The 25,049-nt window shown below is 38.4% G+C and overlaps 1 protein-coding gene and 2 non-coding genes across 3 annotated transcripts; all 3 read left to right on the top strand.

Annotated features, from left to right (window-relative positions):
• Positions 10,517 to 10,597, top strand: TRNAL-AAG. The gene has a single exon. It is a non-coding gene; the product is annotated as a tRNA-Leu (tRNA).
• LOC109232367 (gamma-tubulin complex component 3) lies at positions 17,781 to 21,386 on the top strand. Its single transcript, XM_019398106.1, has 2 exons — positions 17,781 to 20,330; positions 20,430 to 21,386. Exons 1-2 carry the CDS (start codon positions 17,926 to 17,928, stop codon positions 20,737 to 20,739), a joined length of 2,715 nt encoding a protein of 904 aa, XP_019253651.1. The 5' UTR covers positions 17,781 to 17,925; the 3' UTR covers positions 20,740 to 21,386.
• TRNAL-AAG lies at positions 21,736 to 21,816 on the top strand. Its single transcript has one exon. It is a non-coding gene; the product is annotated as a tRNA-Leu (tRNA).

The raw sequence follows: 25,049 nt of genomic DNA, 5'->3' as shown, positions 1-25,049 counted from the left end.
ACGCGAGGGTCCACTCGCGAACGCGAAGAACCACTATCTGCAACACCAACAGCAGATTTTCTGCAATTTTATCCAACTTGAAATGGTCCGTTTAACCACCCGAAACTCACCCGAGGCCCTCGGGACCAGTTTTTGCCTTTAGCAGAGTTCGCCTACAACAACAGCTACCAGTCCAGCATTCAGATGGCTCCATATGAGGCGTTGTATGGTAGGCGATGTCGGTCTCCAGTCGGATGGTTTGAGCCGGGAGAGGCTCGGTTATTGGGTACAGATTTAGTTCAGGAGGCCTTGGATAAGGTCAAGGTCATTCAGGACAGGCTCCGTTCGGCTCAGTCGCGGCAAAGAGTTATGCGGATCGTAAGGTTCGAGATGTAGCTTTCATGGTTGGTGAGCGGGTATTACTCCGAGTGTCGCCTATGAAGGGCGTGATGAGATTTGGGAAGAAGGGCAAGCTTAGCCCCAGGTTCATTGGTCCATTTGAGATTCTCGATCGTGTGGGAGAGGTGGCTTATAGGCTTGGCTTGCCGCCTAGCTTGTCAGCCGTGCATCCAGTGTTTCATGTGTCCATGCTTCGGAGGTATCACGGCGATCCAGCCCACGTGATAGATTTCAGCACTGTCCAGTTGGACAAGCATCTGTCTTATGAGGAGCAGCCGGTAGCTATTCTAGACCGGCAGGTTCGACAGTTGAGGTCGAAGAGTTTTCCTTCAGTGCGTGTCCAGTGGAGAGGTCAGCCTCCTGAGGCATCGACCTGGGAGTCCGAGTCTGATACGCGGAGCCGTTATCCTCCTCTATTTCCCGACTCAGGTACTTCATTCTTTTGTCCGTTCGAGGACGAATAGTTGTTTTAGAGGTGGAGAATGTGACGACCCAAAAGGTCATCACTTGTTTCCTTACCCATTCTGTACCTTCAAGGCCTTGAAAACCTCATTTAGGGTTGCTTCGATTTGCGTGCGCAGTCCGGGCGCGTAGCCGGAAAGCTTAAATATGAATTCTGTGTGAAAAATGCTAATTTTTGATATTAATATGAATAAATTTGACTTCGGTCAATATTTTGGGTAAACGGACCCGGACCCGTGATTTGACGGTCCCGGAGGGTCCGTAGGAAAATATGGGACTTGGGCATATGCCCGGAATCGAAATCCGAGGTCCCGAGCCCGAGAAATGAATTTTTAAAAGAAATTATTTTTCTGAAATTTTTAAAGAAATTTGAAATGAAAATGGTTTATAACGTGCTGGTATCGGGCCCGTATTTTGGTTCTGGTGCCCGGTATAGGTCTTATATATGGTTTAAGCGCTTTCTGTGAAATTTGGTTGAAATTGGACGTCATTTGACGTGTTCCGGACTTGAAATTCTAAATTTGAGAGTTTATGAAGTTTGAAAAAAAAAACTAGTGATTTTGAGGTTTGATTCCTCGTTCTTGATGTTAGTTTGGCGATTTGATCGCACGGTTAAGTTCGTAGGGTGTGGTTGAGTTAGTGTGTGTGATTGGTTAGGAGCCCCGAGGGCTCGGGAGTGTTTTCGGAGGTGTTCGGGGTGGTTTTGAACTTAGAAAAGTTGCAGAAAAATAAACTCCAGCTGTTGCAGAAAAACCTTCTTCGCGATCGCGGAGCATCACCCGCGTTCGCGATGCCTTTGATTTTCTTCCTTCGCGATCGCGTATCTCTTCACGCGTTCGCGTAAGCCAAGCTTGGGACCCCAGTAATTTCCTCTTCGCGTTCGCATTCACAGGTTTGCGAACGCGGAGCCTTGTAGCCTTCTTCATCGCGTTCGCGTGGGCCTTCACGCGTTCGCATAGACCTAAATCCTGGACCCCAGCCTTTTTCTCTTCGCGTTCGCGTCCTCCCCAATCGCGAACGCGATGCTCAGTTAGGTCAACCCTTCGCGAACGCGGCTCCCTTCCCGCGAACGCGAAGGGCAAATTTTGCCCAGTTAAATGTTAATTTTCAGAAACAGTAGCTACGGGATTCCTTCAAAAATACACGAACTCCTTTCTTCTCCAAGCACTTAGACGTCCATTGAAGCCTCCTTTCTTCAAGACCACTTGGGTTAGTAAATTCCAACTTGTTTTCTTCATTTTCCATCATTATTAATCAAACTCCAAGGCTTAAATCATGTAATCTAGGGTTGAAATTGGGGGAAAGTGGGTAGAGTTAGGGCTTTTCATTTTTTCTTGATTTAGACCTCGTTTTGGAGTCGAATTTGAAAACAAATTTTATATTCGGGCTCGTGGGTGAATGGGGGATTTGATTTTGGTCCGAACCTCGGGTTTTGACCAAGCGGGCCCGGGGTCGATTTTCGAATTTTTGGAAGAAAGGTAGGGAATCTATATTTAGGCATTGGGTTTGATTTGTTTAACTATTATTGATATTATAAAGTCGTTGTTTCATAGATTTGATTGAGTTGGAGCCGAATTTGAGAGGGAAAGCGGTCGTTGTGGATTGATTTAGCCGTGGAAGTTGAGGTAAGTGTTTGGTCTAACCCTAGCTTGAGGGAATAGGAGTATAGTCTTATTTGTTAATTGCTATTTGTCGAGTACGGTGTATAGGCATGGTGACGAGTATCTATACACTGGTGTCGAGCATGACCGTGAGTCCTAATTTGCTAAATTGTCGAATTGGTAATTGTTATTTATGAGGAATTGGTTGGAAATCTTTAACATTGAGCCAGTAATTGTTGAGACTAAGTGTGGATTTAATTGTGTTAAGTAGAGATTGATTGAGTTTGGTTATAGCTGGATCCCCCTTGCCGGGATAGTTTATTATATTATCTTGTTCCCTTGCCGGGATAGCTTATTATAACATCTTTCTCCCTTGCCGGGATTATATTGTGTATTGTGCTAAAAGAAATGGGATCGTGTGGCACGCCGACCACGAGATATTATGAAATGGGATCGTGTGGCACGCCGACCGCGAGATATTATGAAATGGGAGCGAGTGGTACGCCTACCACGTGATATTATGAAATGGGAGCGAGTGGTACGCCTACCACGTGATATTATGAAATGGGAGCGAGTGGTACGCCTACCACGTGATATTATGAAATGGGAGCGAGTGGTACGCCTACCACGTGATATTATGAAATGGGATCGAGTGGTACGCCTACCACGTGATATGAGGAAATGGGATCGTGTTGCACGCCTGCAACGAGAGGAAATTGAAATAAGTGAAAGTGGTTTGTTTTCCCTTATTCTGTGTTAGAAGAGATCAGATGTAGTTTCTTTTGTTATCCCTGATATTCTGTTTTATCTGCTACCCTATAAGCATGTTCCCTCTCCCAGCTTTAATTGTTTACTTTCTGCTATTACTTTGTTGTACTTGTATATATATATCTGCACGGGTTTAACTGGTAGTTTGGTCTAGCCTCGTCACTACTTCGCCGGGGTTAGGCTAGGCACTTACCAGCACATGGGGTCGGTTGTGCTGATGCTACACTCTGTGCATCTTCTTGCACAGATCCAGGTGTTGGAGCAGCATTTGAGTAGCAGTAGCATTCTGGGAGCGAGCTTTCAGTCCAGGGACATTCGAGGTAGCCTTGCTGACGTCCGCAGGCCCGGAGTCCCTTTCTATCTTATTCAGTTTGTTATCATTTGTACCGAAGCAGACAGTGTTATGTTTCATTCAAACCTTGTATTTAGTATTCTCTAGACGTTCGTGAGTATTGTGACACCATTCTTGGGTAGAGGATTTTGTTAAACTTCCGCATTTCCTTCAGTCAATTATATTTGAGACTTCCGGTTTATCATATTATGCTTTGTTTTCATTAAATGGACGATAATTGCTAAAAGAAGTAAATTAAGTTGGCTTGCCTAGCTCCTATTAGTAGGCGCCATCACGACACCCGAGGGTGGGACATCCGGGTCGTGAAAAGTTAGTATCAGAGCACTAGGTTACATAGGTCTCACAACTCACGGACAAACTCGGTAGAGTCTGAGGGATCGGTACGGAGACGTCTGTATTTATCCCCCAGAGGCTACAGAGTTAGGAAAGTTTCACATTTGTTCCTTCTTGTCGTGCGGTTCTATTTCTCAAGTACCGATTGAAATTCTACTCTGTTCTTCCGCAGATGGCGAGAACACGCGCTTCTTTATCTACTGCTCAGCAGTCCGAGCCCCCAGCAGCAGCTCCGGTGGCGGAGCCTCAGGTTGATTTGGAGGAGGAGGTTCCCGCCCCAGCAGTCCCGGTGGGCCCAGCTCAGGTCCCAGAGGGGTTCATTGCCATCCCAGTTCTTCAGGACGCTCTAGTCCGATTGGTAGGCTTCGTGGAGAGCGTCATTCAAGCGGGTTTGCTTCCAGGAGTTCAGCCAGCGGTGGCAGGTCAGCCGGGCACAGTGGCTTAGGCCGGGAGTGAGATCACTTTTCAGGAGGTGGCCGATGTGGGCCGTAGAGTTGAGAGCGTCATTGATATACATGTGCTTGGTGAGGAAGGGTGTAAAGCACAAAGGGTAATGTCGTGCCATTGCATATACATTATCATATGAGGAAGAGAGTAAAAGCAAGAATGGTCATGCCGTGCCATTTCATTTGGATCACGTGAGGATGGGAGTAAAAGCACGAAGGGTGATGCCGTGCCATTTCATTTACATTGTCATATGAGGATGAGAGTAAAAACACGAAGGGTGATGCCGTGTCATTTCATTTACATTATCATATTTTTATATTATCACGTGTTCATGGCACGAAGGGTGGTCCCGTGCAGGCGAGGACGAGGGACATGCATTATGTTGTATATCTCTTCCTTGTGTATATATTCATACTTTTACCTTGAGTTGTTACTGTTGCACTTATGTTTTCTATGTGATTTGTCGTTGTTGTTCTGTCTTTGTCCTCTGTCTCAATTGTTGTTGTGTTATCCATGCTTTCTATCTGCTTAACTTGCAAATATCACGCTCTCCTTCTTGTTGTTATATCTACATTTGTCATGACCCAAAAATCAACTAATCGTGATGGCACCTAACCCAAACCGCTAGGTAAGCCAATTAACAATTATCCAATTCCAATGAAGTATAATAGGACAATTAAGTAAAAGAAATATTTAAACCCTATACATTTCCCAAGAACTGGTAGTACAAATCATGAGCTTCTAAGATTAGAATTTATAAAGCTGGTACGAAATAAATACATCATCTGTTCGAAAAGTACATAAACAGATTTTTATATTCTAAGGCTACCATGAACAAGAGGCAGCTACAACCGGAACGCAGGTACGTCTTCAATTCTAGCCCCCGTCGATCACAGCAACATCAACAGCCAACATCTCACGCAAGGTGCAGAAGTGTAGTATGAGTATAATACCTTGTACTCAATAAGTAACAAACATAACCTTAGGTTGAAAGTAGTGACAAGCTGGAACAAAGGTCGGGTCCAACACAAATAGCCAACAACAGTTCATAACAACGTAAAGCAAGTAATAAAGAAGTAACCCAGAGATTGAATGCTCAGTTTATTCAAAGTTTCACGAAAAATAGTTCCGCTTTTCAAATATTTCAGTAAAAACCCAAATCCTTTACCGAAATCGTCGAAAATATGAGTAAGTTTGAAAACTGTAATTTTTCAAAAAAATCCTTTCATCAATAAATAAGATGTTTCATTTTCTTTCCAGATAGCAAGTGTAAAACATATCTCTACGCCCATATGTCAACATGTGTGAGAAGTCATGAATGACGTGATGCCGTACATCATGAGGAAAAAATACATCTCTATGCCTGTATGTCATGTGTGCATGTCAATGCAATGTATCTCAGAGATAAACTCATACACTCACACTCTCAGAGTACTCAATCTCACCGTTTCACACTTTCCACTCATCATGCTCAATTACTCAGCACTATATATGGCCAATCCAGCCTAAGGAAGATCCATCCCGAATATATACAAAGCAATTGCCAGTCAGTCACTCAGTACTGTATAAGGCCAATGCAGTCTGGGAAAGATCCATCCCCAAATATAAATGCTTCGGACAAGATCCATGTCCAGGGAAGATCCGTCCCCAATATAAATCAACCACGCTCACCGGAGGTGTGTGCAGACTCTAGAGGGGCTCCTTCTGCCCAAGCTCTATCATAAACCAGTAAAATCCGTTGTGGCGTGCAGCCCGATCCCATAAATATAATCAATATAATAAGCTGCAGCGTGAAGCCCGATCTCATAATATCACTCACACTCAGGCCCTCGACCTCACTCATTCATCAATCTCTCCAGTCTCTTGGGCTCACAATGCCATGAAACTAGCCAAAAATGATGATATAATGTGTCAATAAATAGAAACAGAGACTGAGATATGATATGCATATGAATGCATATGACTGAGTATGTATGCAATGAAAACAGATAACTCAACAACAGAAATGACCTCATTGGGTCCCAACAGGCATGTAGCCTAGACATGGTTTCTAACATGGATCACAGCTCAATAGCTCAAGTATGTAGATATTTCATAGTTACAGTGAAGATCAGTTAACTACACAGTACCACAGAATAACAGAGTCAGAAATTTACACGGTGCATGCCCACATGCCCGTCACCTAGCATGTGTGTCACCTCAACACCAATCACATAACACGTAATACAAGGTTTCATACCCTCAATACCAAGTTTAGAAGTGTTACTTACCTCGAACAAGCCAAATCCAATACCGTGCAAGCCCAACGATGCTCCACAAATGTCATCCCACGCGTACCGACCTCTGAACAGCTCAAAACTAGTCAAAACCAACTCAAATACATCAAATAATGCCAAAGGAAACAAACCCAATCGATAAACGTCGAACTCTTAATCAAAAGCCCAAAATCGCCCAAAAAGTCCAACCAGGGCCCGCACCTCGGAACCCGACAAAACTCATAAAATCCAACAACCCATTCAACTACGAGTCCAACCATACTAGTTTCACTCAAATCCGACTCCGGATCGATGTTCAAAACTCCAAAATTCACATTATGAAACTTTAGGCTAAAACCCCCAATTTCTCCTTAAAATTCATTAACCAATTGCCAAAAATGAAGATACAACAACATAACAATAACATTAAAAACGAAGATAGATTCATGAAATAAAATCAAAACTAAGTGTAGAACATTTACCCCAATCCTTGTGATGAAAATTACTCCAAAAATCGCCTCAATCCGAGTCCCACATCTCAAAATATGATAAAAGAACCAAAACCTCGATTTTATAGCTTCTGCCCAGCAGATTCCGCATTTGCGGACAAGAGGTTGCATCTGCGACCTTCGTTGTTGCGGGAAAAGGCTCGCATTTGCGAGATAGGCCTCTTCTGCGATGACCATGGTCGCATCTGCGATTGCGCTTCTACGCCTGAAGAACCGCTTCTGCGAAGCCTCCCTAGCCGTCTCTCACCTCGCTTCTGTGACTGCTTTGTCGCTTCTGCAACCATCGCACCTACGCAGAACCAGCCGCAGGTGCGATCACACCAGAACCAGCAGCTCCTCAACAATATAACAAGGAATGAAAATGATCTGAACCTCGTCCGAAACTCACCCGGGCCACTCGGGACCCCATACAAATGTACCAACAAGTCCAATAACAAAACACGGACCCACTCGAGGCCTCAAATCATGCATAACAACATCGAAACAACAAATCGCACCCCAAATCGAACTTAATGAACTTTGAACTTTTCAGCTCCATAACTCGTGTCGGAATATAGCAAATCAATCCGGAATGAACCCGAATTTTGCACACAAGTCCCAAATGACATAACTAAGCTTTTCCAATTTCCGGAACCACAATCTGAGTCCGATATCAAAAAGTCCATTCCCGGTCAAACTTTTCAAAAATCCAACTTTTGCCATTTCAAGCCAAATTCAATTACGACCTCCAAATCACAATCCGGACACGCTCCTAAGTCCAAAATCACCCAATGGAGCTAATGGAACCATCAAAACTCCAATCCGAGGTCAAATACTAAAAAGTCAAACTTACTCTTCGAATTTAAAGCTTCCTAGGTGAGAATCATTCTTCCACATCAATTTCGAATAACCTGAAAACCAAAAACGACGATTCACACAAGTCATAATACATCATACAGAGCTACTCGTGCCCCCAAACTACCGAGCGAAGTGCAAATGTTCAAAACGACCGGTCGGGTCGTTAAAACATCCATGCCGTTTCTCATTTGCTCCACTTTCGTATAAGCCTTCTACCAAGTTAGTTATTCATGCCTTATATTTGTTAGCTCATGAAGATCATGCTTTCTCTCTTGTTTGTTATCTCTCCATCTAGGCCTTCTACCATGTTAGTTAGTGAAATTTATGTTCTTCTTTCCTAATTGCCGTCATTACTTCTATGCCTTCTACCTAGTCTGTTACCGCTGTCCATATGTACTTCCTTGTTCATTACTGCTACCTGTGTATTTCCCACTTTGTTATTACTGTTATTGGCATTTCTTTCATCCGGTTGGTACTGCTATACGTATAATTGGTGAGAATGAGATAAATGCACGAAGGGTGTTGTGGTGCCATTTGATTTGATATCTTGAGTACATTCCACATACTATAAAAGTTATGGATTTACTACCGTGGTTTGTTGTTATCGCTCTAAGAAGATGGGTTGTGATATTGAGGAATATTAATCGTGATTTCTTCTAGTAATCATTTACTGCTTCGCATATTTGTTTCTTGTACCCATTTCTGTTATTTTCTAGTATTGTTCTATTGCTAGTCTACTGCACAGGTTATATCAGTGAGTATCTTTTAATTAAAAAGCCTCGTCACTACTTCATCGAGGTTAGTCAAGATACTTATTGAGTACATGAGGTCAGTTGTACTCATACTACACTTCTGCACCTTGCGTGCAGGTCTTGGAGCGGAGCTGCGGTGGATGACGGGAGCTGACTGTAAGGATGTTCGTGCCTTCCGGGTGTGGCTACCACTTGTCCATGGGTAGTTTTGGAGTTGAATTCTATTATGTACATTTCAACCGAAGTTGTACTCATTTCATATCAGTTTTTGCAATAATTCAGTTTTAGCAGCTCATGATTTGTATTACCAGTCCTTGGGATATTGTATGGAATCCAAATATATAATTTGTTGATCACCTTTATTTTATTAGAATTGTGCTAACTATTAATTGACTGACATGACGGGTTAGGTTAGATACCATCACGACTAGTAGATTTGTCGTGACAAAATATCAGGACAAATAGTGCCGTTATAGAAATGTTTAAGTGCCGTTATAGAAATGTTTAACTGTACGAGAGATTGATGAATAATCTAAGAATTTATATTCTGGTCGGGTGTAACTTATAAATAATAAAATGTTATCTAGTTAATTATAGGTCAAAGATTTTGATGCTGGTCCTGTATAATTATTATCCTTGAAATTAGAAACGAAAGACCGTTGATGGAATCTTATCTAACAATGAGGTCATCTATGTATCAGTATCACGCAATTCCAAAATTTTGTTAACTAGCTATTCAAGAAAGTTTGTAACTTCAACATGTTTCCTGTTAATTTTATTTTTATTTCTAGCTTCTTCTAGTTATACAACTGATATTTGACTACATCATTACATGTATGACTTCATAGCTCAACTGATAAGACTATATTAAATATTATGGTCCAGATGGGAAACATGTTAGAATATCTTGAATTGTTTATACAAAAGTAGTATTTCTCTTTTGAAGTTGTTAAAGGAGATCTCTTTGTGAAAGAAAAGAAAGTGGTTTTCTGAGAATAAATAAAGAGAGTCAGCTAGGGAGCCTCGGAGCAACAATAAAGTTATTTTCGTGTAACCTATAAATCACGAGTTCGAACCGTGGAAACAGTCAATAATGCTTATATTAAAGTAGGCTATCTACGTTACACCCTTAAAAGTGTGGTCTTTCTCCGAGCCCCGCATGAATATCGAATACTTTGTACACCGAACTGCTCTTTTAAACAATGAGAAACAATTTCTTCTTTGGTCTGAGAAAATAATCGGTGCTAATTAGCCTAACTGTGTGTTTAGGTTTATAGAGAAGAAAATGATGGTGACTCCAAAATGGAGATTTGGCTAATGTATTATTATTACATAGTTGAGTGGTCAATAATGGAACAATTAGGGGGTATACCAAGATTTAATGTATTATTATTACACAAAGGAGGAGTTCACACCAAAAGAAGACTGCTACCCACTTTGATGAAGTGTATAGTTATCAATCTTTTGGTGCTTGTGGATAAGCTTAAAATAGTTTTTGCTCGTGTTAGTGCCTCTATTGATGGTTGGTGCCAAAATTCATGTATTTTTTTATGAAAAAAAATATCATACATGTATTAAATTTGGTAATTGTAAACTAACCTTTCTAGATAATTTTAGGATTGATTCTCGAATAAGACTGAATCTAAAATGAACGCTTTTGTTTACGTGAAAGAAAGATATATATATCAACTAAGGATATGCCATATTCATCGTGATTTAAATGTAAAAACAGATTAAATCAAATCGTAATAATTCAAGCCCCAGTAACATATGCAATATGGTTAAAAGTCAAAATATTTGTTAATGAAGGTGTCATCAACAAGTTGAGATGGCCGAGTTGGTCTAAGGCGCCAGATTAAGGTTCTGGTCCGAAAGGGCGTGGGTTCAAATCCCACTCTCAACATTAGCTTTTTCTTTTGCTATTCCGTTTTTCCTAGGACGGCCCAGCCCAATCTGTAACTGGATAGCCTTAGCTTTCGGCCCATAACATTCTGCTATGTAGTCCAGTTCTACTTGAGTAGACGACCCATTTTTGAGATAAGGCCCAAATAAGCCCATTGACAAACTTGCTGTCAGTTTTAACATTTATGCTACTTTGTACGACAAAGTTTGTAGGATGATCCCTCTTTGGACTAATATTAATATGGGAATCTTACAGAAATATCCTAAATAAGTCTCAACTTACCAATCTTTAATCATTAATCATAGACTTAATGAGATTTTTATATTCCTATACACTATATGAAACTATATTACCCTCCCTACTCAAGTTTTACTATAATTACATTTTATATACCCAATTACCATTTATGTATATTTTAAGGGAATTAATGATAATAATTAGTGTCCTAAAATCACTCTAACGTATCTTCCACTCCCCCACGTTTCTCTCTCCATATCCCACCCCCCTCCCCACCGTATCTTGCACAAGAGAGCAGCAATTTCACCATTGACAACCATTAAAAAGCTTTGAAGCTTTGAATTCGAATTTGGGTTTTCAAAAAATATTATTTGTTTGAATTGGGTGTTGTTGCAAAGAATTGGGAATTTTCTCTACGTCTCTCTCTATCTCTCAATTTCTAATTTCAATAATGTAAAGCAAAGGAAAAGAGAGCAGCAATTCCACCATTGACAGCCATTAAAAAGCTTTGAAGCTTTGAATTCGCATTTGGATTTTCAAAAATCATTATTTGTTTGAATTGGGTGTTGTTGCAAACAATTGAGAATATAGTTTGGAGTTTATATCTTAATTTTGAGGGTGTTTTGGTGAAGATTAGACTTGATTTTGGCCGAATTTCAGATTGAAACTCAAAGAAGAAGAAGACATGATATACATTATATTTATGAAATTGTAGTAAAATTGTAGAAAAATTTTAGAAAAATTGTATTCTATTGTTTATATATATATATATATATATATATATATATATATGAAAGTTGAACAATATTGTATAAAAATTATATTTAAGTTGTACGATATTGTAGTTGTATATAACTGAGTAGAAATAATATAAGAAAATTGTAGATAAGTTGTATAATATATAATTAGCTGTATAAAATTTATTTTTACTATGTATAAATTAGATACAAAATATACAAAAGACATATTGTATAAAATTTATATTTAAGTTGTATGTTATGTTAGTTGTATTTAAGTGGTTAGAAATAGTGTGTGAAAGTTGTAGATAAATTTTTAATATATAATTAGTTGTATGAAATTTATTTTTACTATGTATAAATCAAATATAAAATATACAAAAGACATATTGCATAAATTTTGTGTAAAATTTGTATTTAAGTGGTATGACATTGTAGTTGTATATAACTGGGTAGAGATAATGTGTCAATTGAAACTTTGAAAGCGGTGAGAGATATAATAAAAATGAAGAGTAAACATATTGCCGCCATTTCGAAAACTGGTCTGCTAATATTAACCTAAACATATTGTCATTTCGATGAATAACTGTTATAATGGTTTTAGTTCTTCTCCGCTGAGAAGAGTGCGGGAAGTGGTGGGAAGAAGAAGGGGAATGCACAATTGAGAGTGTTCAATTTGGGGAATACTTCAGCTGTTCCAATTACTAAGCTAGTTAGTATATTGGAGAAGTTGCTTAAACTAAAGGCTAAAAAGGATGTGTTGCCAGTTGCCACTGCCAAGAAATGGGGATGTGATGTTTACTCGTGCTAATATTAGCTATGCTCAGAAGGAATTTGGATATAAGCCTACTACAGATTTGCAGATAGGGTTACACAAGTTCGTTATCAAGAGACAATCTGGAGAGAAGAGGGGAGAGGAGAGAAAAAAAGACAAGGGTGTAACTAAATCCCTTGATTGAAGGCACAAACAATGGATTTGGAGCCTTTTAAGGTGGATTGTATATATTTTGTAAACAAAACTTATTTATGCTGGGTAATTAACTAAATATGAATATTTAGGGTAATAAAGTTTCCAATAGTGTATAGGAATGAAAAAACCCCTTATTAAAACTAGACAAACATATACAAATTTTGAAAACCCAAATAAATAAGGATTCTTTTTCTCCAAGAATCACATGCAAATATATCCTTCTAAATTTGTAAGCGTGATCAACAACATTAGATGCAAGACGGAAATGAAATTTTATGGATGAGGTAGTAAACAAGGTGATGAAATTCCAAATTTATTTATATATATATATATATATACAAGATTCCAAAATTTTATGCAGATGGCGTGGACCATAGCACATAAAAATCTTGGAATCATCCTGAATTCCCGTTTTATGGCCCTAAAACGCCAAGAACGAGGAACGACCTAGGATAAGTGATGACTATTGTTCACTATGTCATTTTTTAAGGACACACAAATTTTAAGAGATTCGGGGCCGGTCTCTCGTATTCATGTAGATGGCGTGGACTAAAGCAAATGAAAAATTGGGAATCGTCCTCAATTTCTATTTTTATGGCCCTAAAACGCCAAAAAAATAAGGAACGGTCATGGCGAAGCAATGACTATTGTTCATTAGGTCATTTGATAGGCCCAAAAAATTTCAGCAGATTCAGGTCCAGTCGCTTGAATTCATGCAGATGGCGTGAATTATAGCACACAAAAATATTGGAATAGTTCTGAATTCTTGTTTGGCCCTAAAATGCCAAAAAACGAGGAATGATCATGACGAAGCGATAACTATTGTTCATTAGGTCATTTTGATTGGCCCGCAAAATTTTAGGAGATTCGGTATCGGCCACCTGAATTCATTTAAATGGCGCAGACTATAGCACACGAAAATTTGGGAATCATCCTGAATTTCTGTTTTATGGACCTAAGATGCCAAAAGATGAGTAACGGTCATGGCGAAGCAATGACTGTTGTTCATAAGGTCGTTTTTTATGGGCTCACAAAATTTTAGGAGATTCGGGGTTAGTCGCTCGAATTCATGCAGATGGCGTGGACTATAGCACACGAAAATCTGGGAATCGTCTTGAATTCCCGTTTTGTGGCTCTAAAACGCTAAAAAATGAGAAACGGTCATGGCAAGCAATGACCATTGTTCATTATTTCATTTTTGATGGGCCAGTCAAATATTAGGAGATTGGGAATCGGTCGCCTGAATTCATGCAAATAGCGTGGATTATAAAAAATTTGGAAATTATCTTGAATTCATATTTTATGGCTCTAAAACAGCAAAAAATGAGGAACGATCATGACAAAGCGATGACTATTCTTCATTAAGTCATTATTGATGTGCCCCAAAATTATAGGAGATGCATGGGCTATGGAACATGAAAATCTGGGAATCGCCGTGAAGTCTTGTTTTATGTCCATAAAATTTCAAAAAATAAGGAACGGTCATTGAGAAGCAATGACTATTATTCATTAGGTCATTTTTATGGGCTGCAAAATTTTAGGAGATTCGGGGCTAGCCGCCGGAATTTATACGGATCGCATGGACAATTGCACACGAAAATCTGAGAATCATTCTGAATTCTTGTTTTATGGCTCTAAAATGCTAATAAATGAGGAACGATCATGGCGAAGTGATGACTATTCTTCGCTAGGCCATTTTTATGGGCCTGTAAAATTTTAGGAGATGCTTGGACTGTAGTACACGAATATCTGAGAATCGATCTAAATTCCAACTTTATGGACTTAGAAAGCCAAAAAGAAAAAAGAGGAATGACTATGGCGAAGCGATGATTATTAGGTCATTTTTAACGCAAAATCCCCGGCGAAGCGACTAGTATTGGTCACTAGGCCGTTTCTTATAAACTTACAAAGTTTCAAGCCAATTGGAGTCTATTAAAAAAATTCTACAAAATCAAGACATAAGCATATAAAAGTAGATATAATCATAAATTTGTATTGCATGACCCCAAAACACTAAAAATAAACTTGAAAATCATGGCGAAGCGATGAGTATTGGTCACTAGGCCGTTTCTTATGACCTATAAAATTTTAGGTCAATCGGAGTCCGTCAAATATTTTTTATAAAATTAGCATGTATTAATACACACGAAAAAGTGAATTTAATCAATGGTTCATGTTGCAGGACCCCGAAATACCATAAAATGAACCCAAAATGCCAAAAAGCATTGTTAGTCATGCCAAAGCCATGAGTATTAGTCACTAGGATGTCTCCTACGAGCCTGTCAAATTTTAGGTCAACCAAAGTCCGTCAATAAAATTTTATAATATTAGCATGTACGAAGCACACAAGAAATGGATATAATCACAAATTCTTGTTTCATGAACACGAAACGCCATAAAATGAACCCCAACGTAATAGTAAAGCAATAAGTATTGGTCATTAGGCCATTTTCTATGGACGTACAAATTTTCTGGCTGATCGAAGTCCATCAATTTTTTTATAAAATTAACAAATGTATTAATACACCCGAAAAGTGAATATAAATTCGTGTTATATGCCTCAAAACACCACAAAATGAACCTGAAAGTCATTGCGAAATAATGAGTAGTGTTCACTAGGTCGTTTCAAATAGACGTAGGAGATTTCAGGCCAATTAGAGTGCGTCAAGATATATAAAGTCATCAAGTACTAATATACACGAAAAAGTAGATATAATCACAGAACCCGTGATGCATGACCCAAAAACATAACAAATAAACCCGAAAGCAATAAGTATTAGTCACTAGGACATTTCCTTTGGACCTACAAGATTTCATACCAATTAGAGTCCGTCAAAAGAATTCTACAAAATCAGCATATATTAATACACACGACTAAGTGGATATACTCAAAAATTCATTAGTCATAACAAAGCAATGAGTATCTGTCACTAGGTCGTTTCCTATGAACCTGCAAATTTCAGGTCAATCGATTTCCATAAATTTTTTTTAAACAAAATCAGCATGTACTATAAACACAAAAAATTGGATACAATTACAAATTAATATTAAATGTCCATGAAACGCCATAAAATAAACCCTAAAATCACTGCAAAGCAATGAGGGTTGCTCACTCGGCTGTTTCCTATGTACTTACAAAATTTCAGACAATTGGAGTCCGCAATTTTTTTAAAACAAAAATAGTATGTATTAAAACAGATGAAATAGTGAATATAGTCACAAATTCGTGATGCTTGACCCCAATTGACAAAAAAAATGAACATGAAAGTCATGGCGAAGAAATAAGTATTAGTTACTCGTTTATTTCCTAGGGACCTATGAAATTTCAAGCTAGTCGAAGTTTGTCATTTTTTTTTACAAAATCAACATGTACTACTACACACTACAAAGTGGATACAATCACAAATTTATGATGTAGCCCAAAACGCTAAAAATAAATCTAAAAGTCATGGCAAAGTAATAAATATTAGTCACTAGGTCATTTTGTATGGACCTACAAAATTTCAAGCCAGTCGAAGTCCGTCAATTTTTTTTTTACAAAAATCAGCATGTACTAATACACACTAAAAATTGAATACAATCACAAATCCATGATGTATCCCAAAACGCTAAAAAATAAATCTAAAAGTCATGGCAAAGTAATACATATTAGTCACTAGGTCATTTTGTATGGACCTACGAAATTTCAAGCCAATCAGAGTCAGTCAATAATTTTTTTTACAAAATCACCAATACTAATACACATGAAAAAGTGGATATAATCACAAATTCGTGATGCATGGACCTAGAGCATCCAAAAATAAACCCGAAAGTTATGATTAGGTAATCAGTACTGGTCAGTAGGTCGTTTCCTATGGACCTACTAAATTTAAGGCCAAGCGGAGTCTGTAATCTTTTTTTTTTATAAATTTTTTACAAAATCAGCATGTACTAATACACATGTAAGAGTAGATATAATCACAAACTCGTGTTGCAGTACTATGCAATGCCATAAAATAAACCCGAAAGTCATGGTGAAGCAATAAATATTGATCACTAGGCCATTTTTAATGGATTTAAAAAATCTTCGACCAATCGGAGTCCGTCAATAATTTATACAAGATTAGCATGTACTAATACACACGAAAAAGTAGATATAGTCACAAATTCGTATTGCATGACTCCAAAAAATCAAAAGTAAACCCGAAAGTCATGGCAAAGAGATGGGTACTAGTCACTAGGCCGGTTCCTATGACTTGCGAAATTTGAGGCCAGTCGGAGTCCGTAAAAAAAATCTTTAAAATTAGCAGTAATATACGCAGAAAAGTAGATATAATAACAAATTCGTGTTGTATGATCCTGAAACGCCATTAAATGAGCCTAAAATACCAAAAAACGTCGTTGGTAAATGGCAAACCATGAGTATCAGTCACAAGTCCGCTTCCTACGAACCTACAAGGTCAATTAAAGTCCGTCCAAAATATTCTGCAATATTAGCATGTACTAATACGCATGAACATATGGATATAATTACAACCTCTTATTGAATGGCCACGAAACATCATAAAATAAACCTGAAAGTCATGGTGAAGCAATAAATATTGATCATTAGACCGTTTTTTATAGACCTACAAAATTTTTGGGCGACCGCAAACTCACGATCTATCTCTATGGACATCTTCAATTGTTGCCGATGCTTTCTGTAGAGAGGGGAAACTTGATAGAATGAAGGAGTTGGTTCTTATAGGCCCACAGGGTGGAAGAAGATGGATACTTTGGTACAAAATGAAAATTTCATTCTCGATTCTACGAGAATTTTTATGAAAGCCGTTCATTTGTTTCTTTTCGTATAAGCTTGATTTTCCCATATTATATTCTAATTTTTGGTCTAGTTCTTTTTCTGATGATCACTTCAACCTCTGATAAAAAAGATATATATATATATTTCATCTTTTCAATAAGTTTAGTAATGAGCATAACGACCCCATTGTTCCGATGAAGAGAAAAATCTATAATTAACTTTTTGAGATCTTTCTAAACGAACAAGTTATTTGTTACAACAGATAAAGTTAATCTAATAGTATAAATTTTTTTATGTTGATGCATACATAACTTATATTTTATTAACTTTAAGATAAAAATTGGTTCTTATCCCATTCAATAGACCAAAACACATGTTTCTCAAAATTTTCCTTTTTTTTCCCAGTATAACGACGCCTAAAACTAATCTATTTCACAAAAAAGGAGGCAATAAAAGAAGAAAAAAAGGAAATCCCATTTCCGCGCCCATATTAAATCAAAATCAAAAAAATCAAAAAGAACCCCCCAAAAAACAGCCACTTTACTCATATTCACCAACTTCTCCTCACTCCACTACCTCCGCCGCCGGCCGCCGTACATCCGCCATGGACGACGGCGACAAAAGAGCCCTAGATCTAGTCAAAGAACTAGTCCACCGATTACTCTCCACTTCTCCACCTCCGCCCACCCCCAACTCCTTAAACCCTAACCCTAACCTCCCTTCAGATCAACAGTTCCATCAAGCTTTAAGATACGCTATTCGCATACTCTCCAGTCGAATGACACCTTCAATTTCTGCCGACGAGTCCGCAATGGCTGAATCCATTAAGCGACGGTTAGCTACTCAAGGTAAATCATCTGATGCCCTCACTTTTGCCGATGTTTATTCCAAATTCTCGTCGAAAACCGGACCTGGAAGTGTGAAAAACAAATGGGCTGTTTTATATTTGCTTAAAACTGTCTCTGAAGATCGTAAAATTCAAAAACATCAGTCTAATAGTGTAGCTTCTAGCGGGTTTTTAAGCTCCGCATTGTCGGGTGGGTTACCTGAATTGGTTGGAAGTGAATCCAATCGTAATTTGAAGGGTAAATTGGGGAAAACGGAGAAGGGCTATATTGATGGTAGTTTGAATGATGAATTTAGGAATTTGAATTGTTTAGGGGATAATTCGAGGAGTTTGAGGGGTAGAGGTGATGTAGGGAAGGGATGGAGTGGAGGGGTTTTGATAGTTTCTAAGGATCCGGAGAACTTGCGAGACATGGCGTATAAGGAATTTGTGGATTTGTCGAAGGAAGAGAATGAGGTACCCGAGGAGGCTTTGGTGAGGGATGTGTTGTATGCTTGTCAGGGGATTGATGGTAAGTATGTGAAGTATGATAAGAATGCTGATGGCTATGTGTTGCCTGATTGGATGAAGGTTCCAAGGGCTACGAGGAGTGTAGTTAGGAAGCTTTGTGAGCTCGGCTGGTTGTTTAGGAAAGTTAAAGGGTATATCTCCGAGAGTATGGATCAGTTCCCTGCTCAAGATGTAGGCACGGTTGGACAAGCGTTTTGTGCTGCGTTACAGGATGAGCTTTCGGAGTATTATAAATTATTGGCAGTGCTCGAAGGGCAGGCGATGAATCCAATACCGTTGGGTTCAGGGGGTGCATGTTCGGGGAATTATATGTCTCTAAGAAGACTGTCGGTTTGGTTCGCTGAGCCGATTGTGAAGATGAGATTGATGGCTGTTTTAGTTGATAACTGTAAGAGCTTGAAGGGTGGGGCAATGGCTGGTGCGATTCACATGCATGCTCAGCATGGTGATCCACTCGTCAATGATTTCATGAAAAGGTTACTGCGTCGGGTGTGTTCGCCTCTTTTTGAGATGGTGAGGAGATGGGTACTTGAAGGAGAGCTTGAAGATATATTTGCTGAGTTTTTCATTGTGAGTCAAACTGTCAAAGATGAGTCCCTTTGGAGAGAAGGTTACCGCCTTCATGCTCACATGCTTCCTGCTTTTATTTCTCAATCTCTTGCCAAACAGATTTTAAGGACTGGCAAGTCTATCAACTTTCTCAGAGTTTGTTGTGATGATCGAGGTTGGGCTGATGCTGCAACAGAGGCAGCAACAGCTGTTGGAACTACAACCACGAGAGGAAGTCTTGGATATGGTGAAACTGATGCACTTGAATCTTTGGTTACAGAAGCAGCAAAAAGAATTGATAAGCATTTACTTGAACTCATGCACAAAAGATATATGTTCAAGGAACATTGTCTTGCCATTAAGCGCTATTTGCTTCTCGGTCAAGGTGATTTTGTACAATATCTAATGGATATTGTTGGTCCTGAGCTTTCTGAGCCGGCTAATACTATCAGCTCATTTAAGCTGGCAACCTTGTTGGAGAGTGCTGTCACATCGTCTAACGCGCAGTATGATGGCTGTGATATACGGTCTAGATTAAGGGTTAAGATGATGCCACATAACACTGGAGATAGAGGGTGGGATGTATTTTCTTTGGAATACGATGCAGGTGTTCCTTTAAATACAATTTTTACAGAGTCTGTAATGACAAGATATATAAGAGTCTTCAATTTCTTGTGGAAACTCAGAAGAGTAGAACATGCACTAACTGGTGCTTGGAAAACCATGAAACCAAATTGTATCACTTCCCATTTCTTCTCCAAGTTGCCCCAAGCTGTTAAGTTCCAGTTGATTTTGACATCAAGAAAGTGTCAAGTTCTTTGGGATGAGATGAATCATTTCGTTTCTAATTTGCAGTACTACATCATGTTTGAAGTTTTGGAGGTCTCATGGTCTAATTTTGTGAAAGAAATGGAATTAGCTAAAGACCTTGATGATCTTCTTGCTGCGCATGAAAAGTATTTATTTTCAATTTTAGAGAAGTCTTTGCTTGGAGAACGTTCTCAGGATCTTAACAAGACACTCTTTGTTTTATTTGACCTAATATTGCGCTTCCGTAGTCATGCAGATCGACTCTATGAAGGCATTAATGAGCTGCAATCAAGGTATTTATCTTTTCCCTTCATCTCTATATTAAATTTGGATTTTGAGTTTCTAGTTATTTTTAATGTTTCTAACAGCTTGTTTCTCCTCATAAATTACAGGACTGCGGAATCATCAACTAATTCTCGTGATAAAGTCAAATCACGAGGAAAATCAAATGATAAATCGTCAGAACCAGGGTCATGGCTTGGTGAAGGCCGAAAGGCCTTCACTCAACGTGCTGGAGAATTCCTTAGAAATATGGGAAATGATATAGATGCGATTGGAAAGGATTATGCAACCATCTTTGAGGGGTTCATTTCACAGTTGCCTGTGCAGCAGCACATTGATTTGAAATTTCTCATGTTTAGGCTCAACTTCACCGAGTTCTATAGTCAGCTACGCCCAATTACAAGAGGAAATCTTTTTTAGCGTCGGGTCTATTACACTTACTGATTTGCAGTTTCAAATTTGTAGTGCTCTTTCATCACCTGCATCCAGTTATAGCGAGGATGATCTATTGGATCTTGGATATAACGCAAGATGTATCACTGGCTTCTGAAAGTGTTCAGCATGTTTCCATTTGCCAAATAGCTACCGTGCACACGATGAAAGACCGTTTTCTGGCCACCTTAACCCAGGCCTATCAGTTTGTATGTCTTTGTTTGGCTTTAGGCATTACATCTTTTCGCATCGTTTTGATTCTCCTGGAAGTTTTTCCACATCAGGTTCTCTCAAATTGTCAGTTTACCTCATTCACCAATACTTATCTTCCTCTTCAGAAAGGCACTTTTAGCTTGTGTTTTGTCGATTGAGGGGAGAGGGTGGATTGATGTTACTAACCATCGTGCGACACCGTAGTTCTGTTTGGGGTTCTATTTGTTTGTTTATTTTATTTTTTTTGGCTGCTATAGCGAGCGGCTCGGAGCTTGTATATCTGTAAATGTAGTTTTTGTTCTAAAATTAGTAAATCTTGATTTGCTGAATGCTGACAAGCCAATCAGCTTTTCTTTTCAATTGCTTGTACTGTCTCAATGATTAGAAGATAATGATAATTGGGTTTCCAGTTTGTGGCTTCATTTACTATTGTTTTTGTTGAAATGGACACTTGTGAGTTTTACCATTCTCTTTTGCATAACAGTATATAAGCCTCTTAAAGCAATATCTGTGTAAGTTCTAACAGAAAGAATGCATACTTCAGAGAAAAAAAAAATGTTATTACGATAATTCTTAACTTCAAACAGACTGACCCAAAATAAGTCAATGAAACAATTAACATACAAATTCTGTGTTAATTGTTAGTATACAGTTAGTTCCATCTATGTTTCAAAAGCAAGGTTATTTTAAAAAGCGAGACTTCAAATTGTTGCCAACAACGAGAGAGATGAATAAGTTGAATTAAATTGAATCTGCAATAGAAAGCGTCACGTTGAGATGGCCGAGTTGGTCTAAGGCGCCAGATTAAGGTTCTGGTCCGAAAGGGCGTGGGTTCAAATCCCACTCTCAACATAAATATTTTTCAGCACTTAATCTTTTGAGAATATTACACTGTACTCTAAAAAATATAATAGTCGGCAAAATATATATTTTTGTATATTAATATACAATATACTTAATTTATACATAATCAATATATATTTTTTGTATATTTGACTAGCGAATGTAATTATTTTTTCGACCATCTAAATGTATAACTTGCCTATGATTTTTTGCCGGCCATATTAGTTGTTTACCTTTTCTAGCCATATACATAGATTATATATTGATTATACACATGTAATACATAAATTATGCACATATTATACATTCACCGGCTATTTTTAGTTTAAATGGTAGGGTGGACGGCTATTTGGTTAATTTTTCTTTTCTTTTTTGCTAGCCCAGCCCAAGCCAGAAAAGATCCAAGTTATTTTTTGTTAAAATAGCACGGGCTAGCCATTTTTCGGACTGGTCATTCAAAAATAGCCAGCGTTTGCCAAGTCATTGAAAAACAACCAGTATTGTGCTGCAACATAGACCGGTCCAGCATAATATATTGGAGTTCGGTGCACCTGTGTATGAACTTCCAGCATATTATGCTGGACCGGTATACTTTGCTGGCTCCAGTACAATATACTGGAGTTCCAGTATACTTTGCTAGAACTCCAGTATATTATACTGGAGTAGTTTTCGGATTTTGAACATTGTTTTCGTTCAGATTTATCATTACATAAAAAGTGGCTAAATTTCGATGACTTTTAAAACAATAGCTATTTTTGAATGACCACTTATAAATTTGGCTAGTTTTGAATTTCTCCCTTATTTTTCAGATAGCTCAGCCCAAGCCAGTTCGGATGTATTTTCTGGAAAATCCACCAATTTCAGGACATAGGACTACAATAGTCCCTCCAAAACCAGAGGGCGTACTAAATACGGGTTTTAATTTTCTATTAATTCTATAATTTTATTTTATTTTATTATTTAACTGTGAATTAGTTTTGTAAGGTGTAATACAATAGAAACATTGTCTTGAATACCTTTTCTAACTGCTTAGAATCCTTCGAATGGCAAGTTTACTGGGAACAATTTATATGAGTTTGGAAGGAAAATACGATATAATTGTTATTATTTATAGGGCGGTTTATTTCATGGATATCCATTTAATTTTTATATTATTATGTTAAAGTCATTAACCTATTTTTTGTAATGAAATTGTCACTAGACTTTATTTAAGTATTTTCTATGATACTTCGGGTAAGTTGAATATATTATTATATTGAAGTCATTAACCTATTCTCTGTGATACTTATACAAAGTTGAACGGCTTCTTTGTTAAGAAATATTATTTTTGTGACATTATTTAGTTCAATTACTTTTTAAGTAAAATATTTTATTGAATTTGATTGCATGATTGATATTAATCCGTAAAAGAAAACAGTAAAATGCACAGTATAAGATAACTCTTATTTTAACACATTTAAAAATAATATTTCGAAAGCATAAGAAGGTATAAACAAATAAAAAGGAAACATAAGAAGAAAATGAACCATATATAAATAAACCTTCGACCTATCTTTATTTATTGGATTATAGAGTTGCGGAACTAACTGTAACGGCCCGACCGGTCGTTTTGAGCATTTCACTTCGCTCGCCAGTTCTCGGGCATGACTAGCCCCGCATGATGTAATGACTTATGTAAATCGTCGATTTTGGTTTTCAGGATAATCGGAATAGATTTGGAAAGCTTTAAATTTGAAAGGTTTGACCAAGTTTTGACTTTTTAGTATATGATCTCTGATTTGGATTTTTATGATTTGGTTAGCTCCATTAGGTGATTAGGGACTTAGAAGCGTGATCGGAATATAATTTGGAGGTCCGTGGTAGATTAAGGCTTGAATTGGCGAAATTGGAATTTTGGCGTTTCCGGTTAGTAGTGGAAATCTTGATATCAAATTGGAGTAGGTTCAATGTGTCATTTGTGACGTGTGTGCAAAATTTCAGGTCATTCGGATGAGGTTTGATAGACTTGTTGATCGAATGCGGAATTTGGAAGTTTTGGAATCCTTAGGCTTGAATCCGAGGGTGTTTTGATGATTCAATATTGTTTTGAGTGCTCCGAAGATTGGTACAAGTTTGAATAGTGGTATATGACTTGTTCGTACTTTTGGTTGAGGTCCCGGGGGCCTCGGGATAATTTCGGATGGTTATCGGGAAGTTTGGAAGTTAGAGTTTGCAGCTGAAACTGCTGAGTTTCTGTCATAACCGCATCTGCGGATTGGGGGACCGCAGGTGCGAGCCGTAGAAGCGGCATTTTGATCACAGGAGCGAAGGCCAGTTGGTTGGGCATGCATTGCAGCTGCAGAAGTTATTGCGCACCTGCGAGCCCGCAGATGCGGTGGCTTGATCGCAGGTGCGGATGAGGAGTTTAAGTGAAATTTTGCAGAAGCGAATTTTCGGCGCAGGTGCGGTATTGGATCACAGATGCGGAACCCCTGGGAAGAACATATAAATTCTTGCCTTCGCGATTTTTAGGCCATTTCTCACCATTTTTGCTTGGCCTTGAAGCTTTTTGAGAGAGATTGAAGAGGGATTTGAAGGGAAACACTTGGAGGTAAGATTCGACGCGATTTATGGGCGAGTCGAGCGGCAAGAACATTGCGGAGTTGATTTTTCATCCGGTTCGAGGTAAGTAATGATTGTAAATGTTGACCTGAGGGAATGAAACCCCGGACTTCACATTGTTGTGCTACTTTAAGGTGACGCACACGCTAGATGACGAGCGTGGGGGCGTGCACCGTTGGGGATTGTGACTTGGTCCGTCCCGTACAACTACTAAGACACGTATTTGATTGAAAACTATTTGATACTATTGCGTTTTGGAAAGTATTATTATGTTTTTGAGCTGAATGCCATATTTGGGCCTCGTGCCAACTGTTTGGACCCGTAAGGCCTTTTTACCACTATTCCTCACTGTTTTAACTTAATATTTGTACTCAGTCATGCTGTGTTTTGCTGATTTCATAACTTAGCCTTATTTACCCAGTTTTGATGCTATAAATGATAATTTGGGCCGAACGTCTTGTTTTACTGATAGTCCGAGTGGCTTGTGAGGTTGATGACTGAGAGAGGCCGAGGGCCTGATTGTGAGATTGATGACTGAGAGAGGCCGAGTGCCTGGTTGTGAGGATTATATATTTATGGATCGGGCTGCACGCCACTGCGATATATATATATATATATATATATATATAGAGTCGGTTGCA

The sequence above is a fragment of the Nicotiana attenuata genome, chromosome 9 (assembly GCF_001879085.1).
Source record: "Nicotiana attenuata strain UT chromosome 9, NIATTr2, whole genome shotgun sequence".
In the NCBI taxonomy this organism is placed as follows: Eukaryota; Viridiplantae; Streptophyta; class Magnoliopsida; order Solanales; family Solanaceae; genus Nicotiana; species Nicotiana attenuata.
Note: the sequence above shows the minus strand (reverse complement) of the source record. Positions and strands in the feature narration are given on the sequence as shown.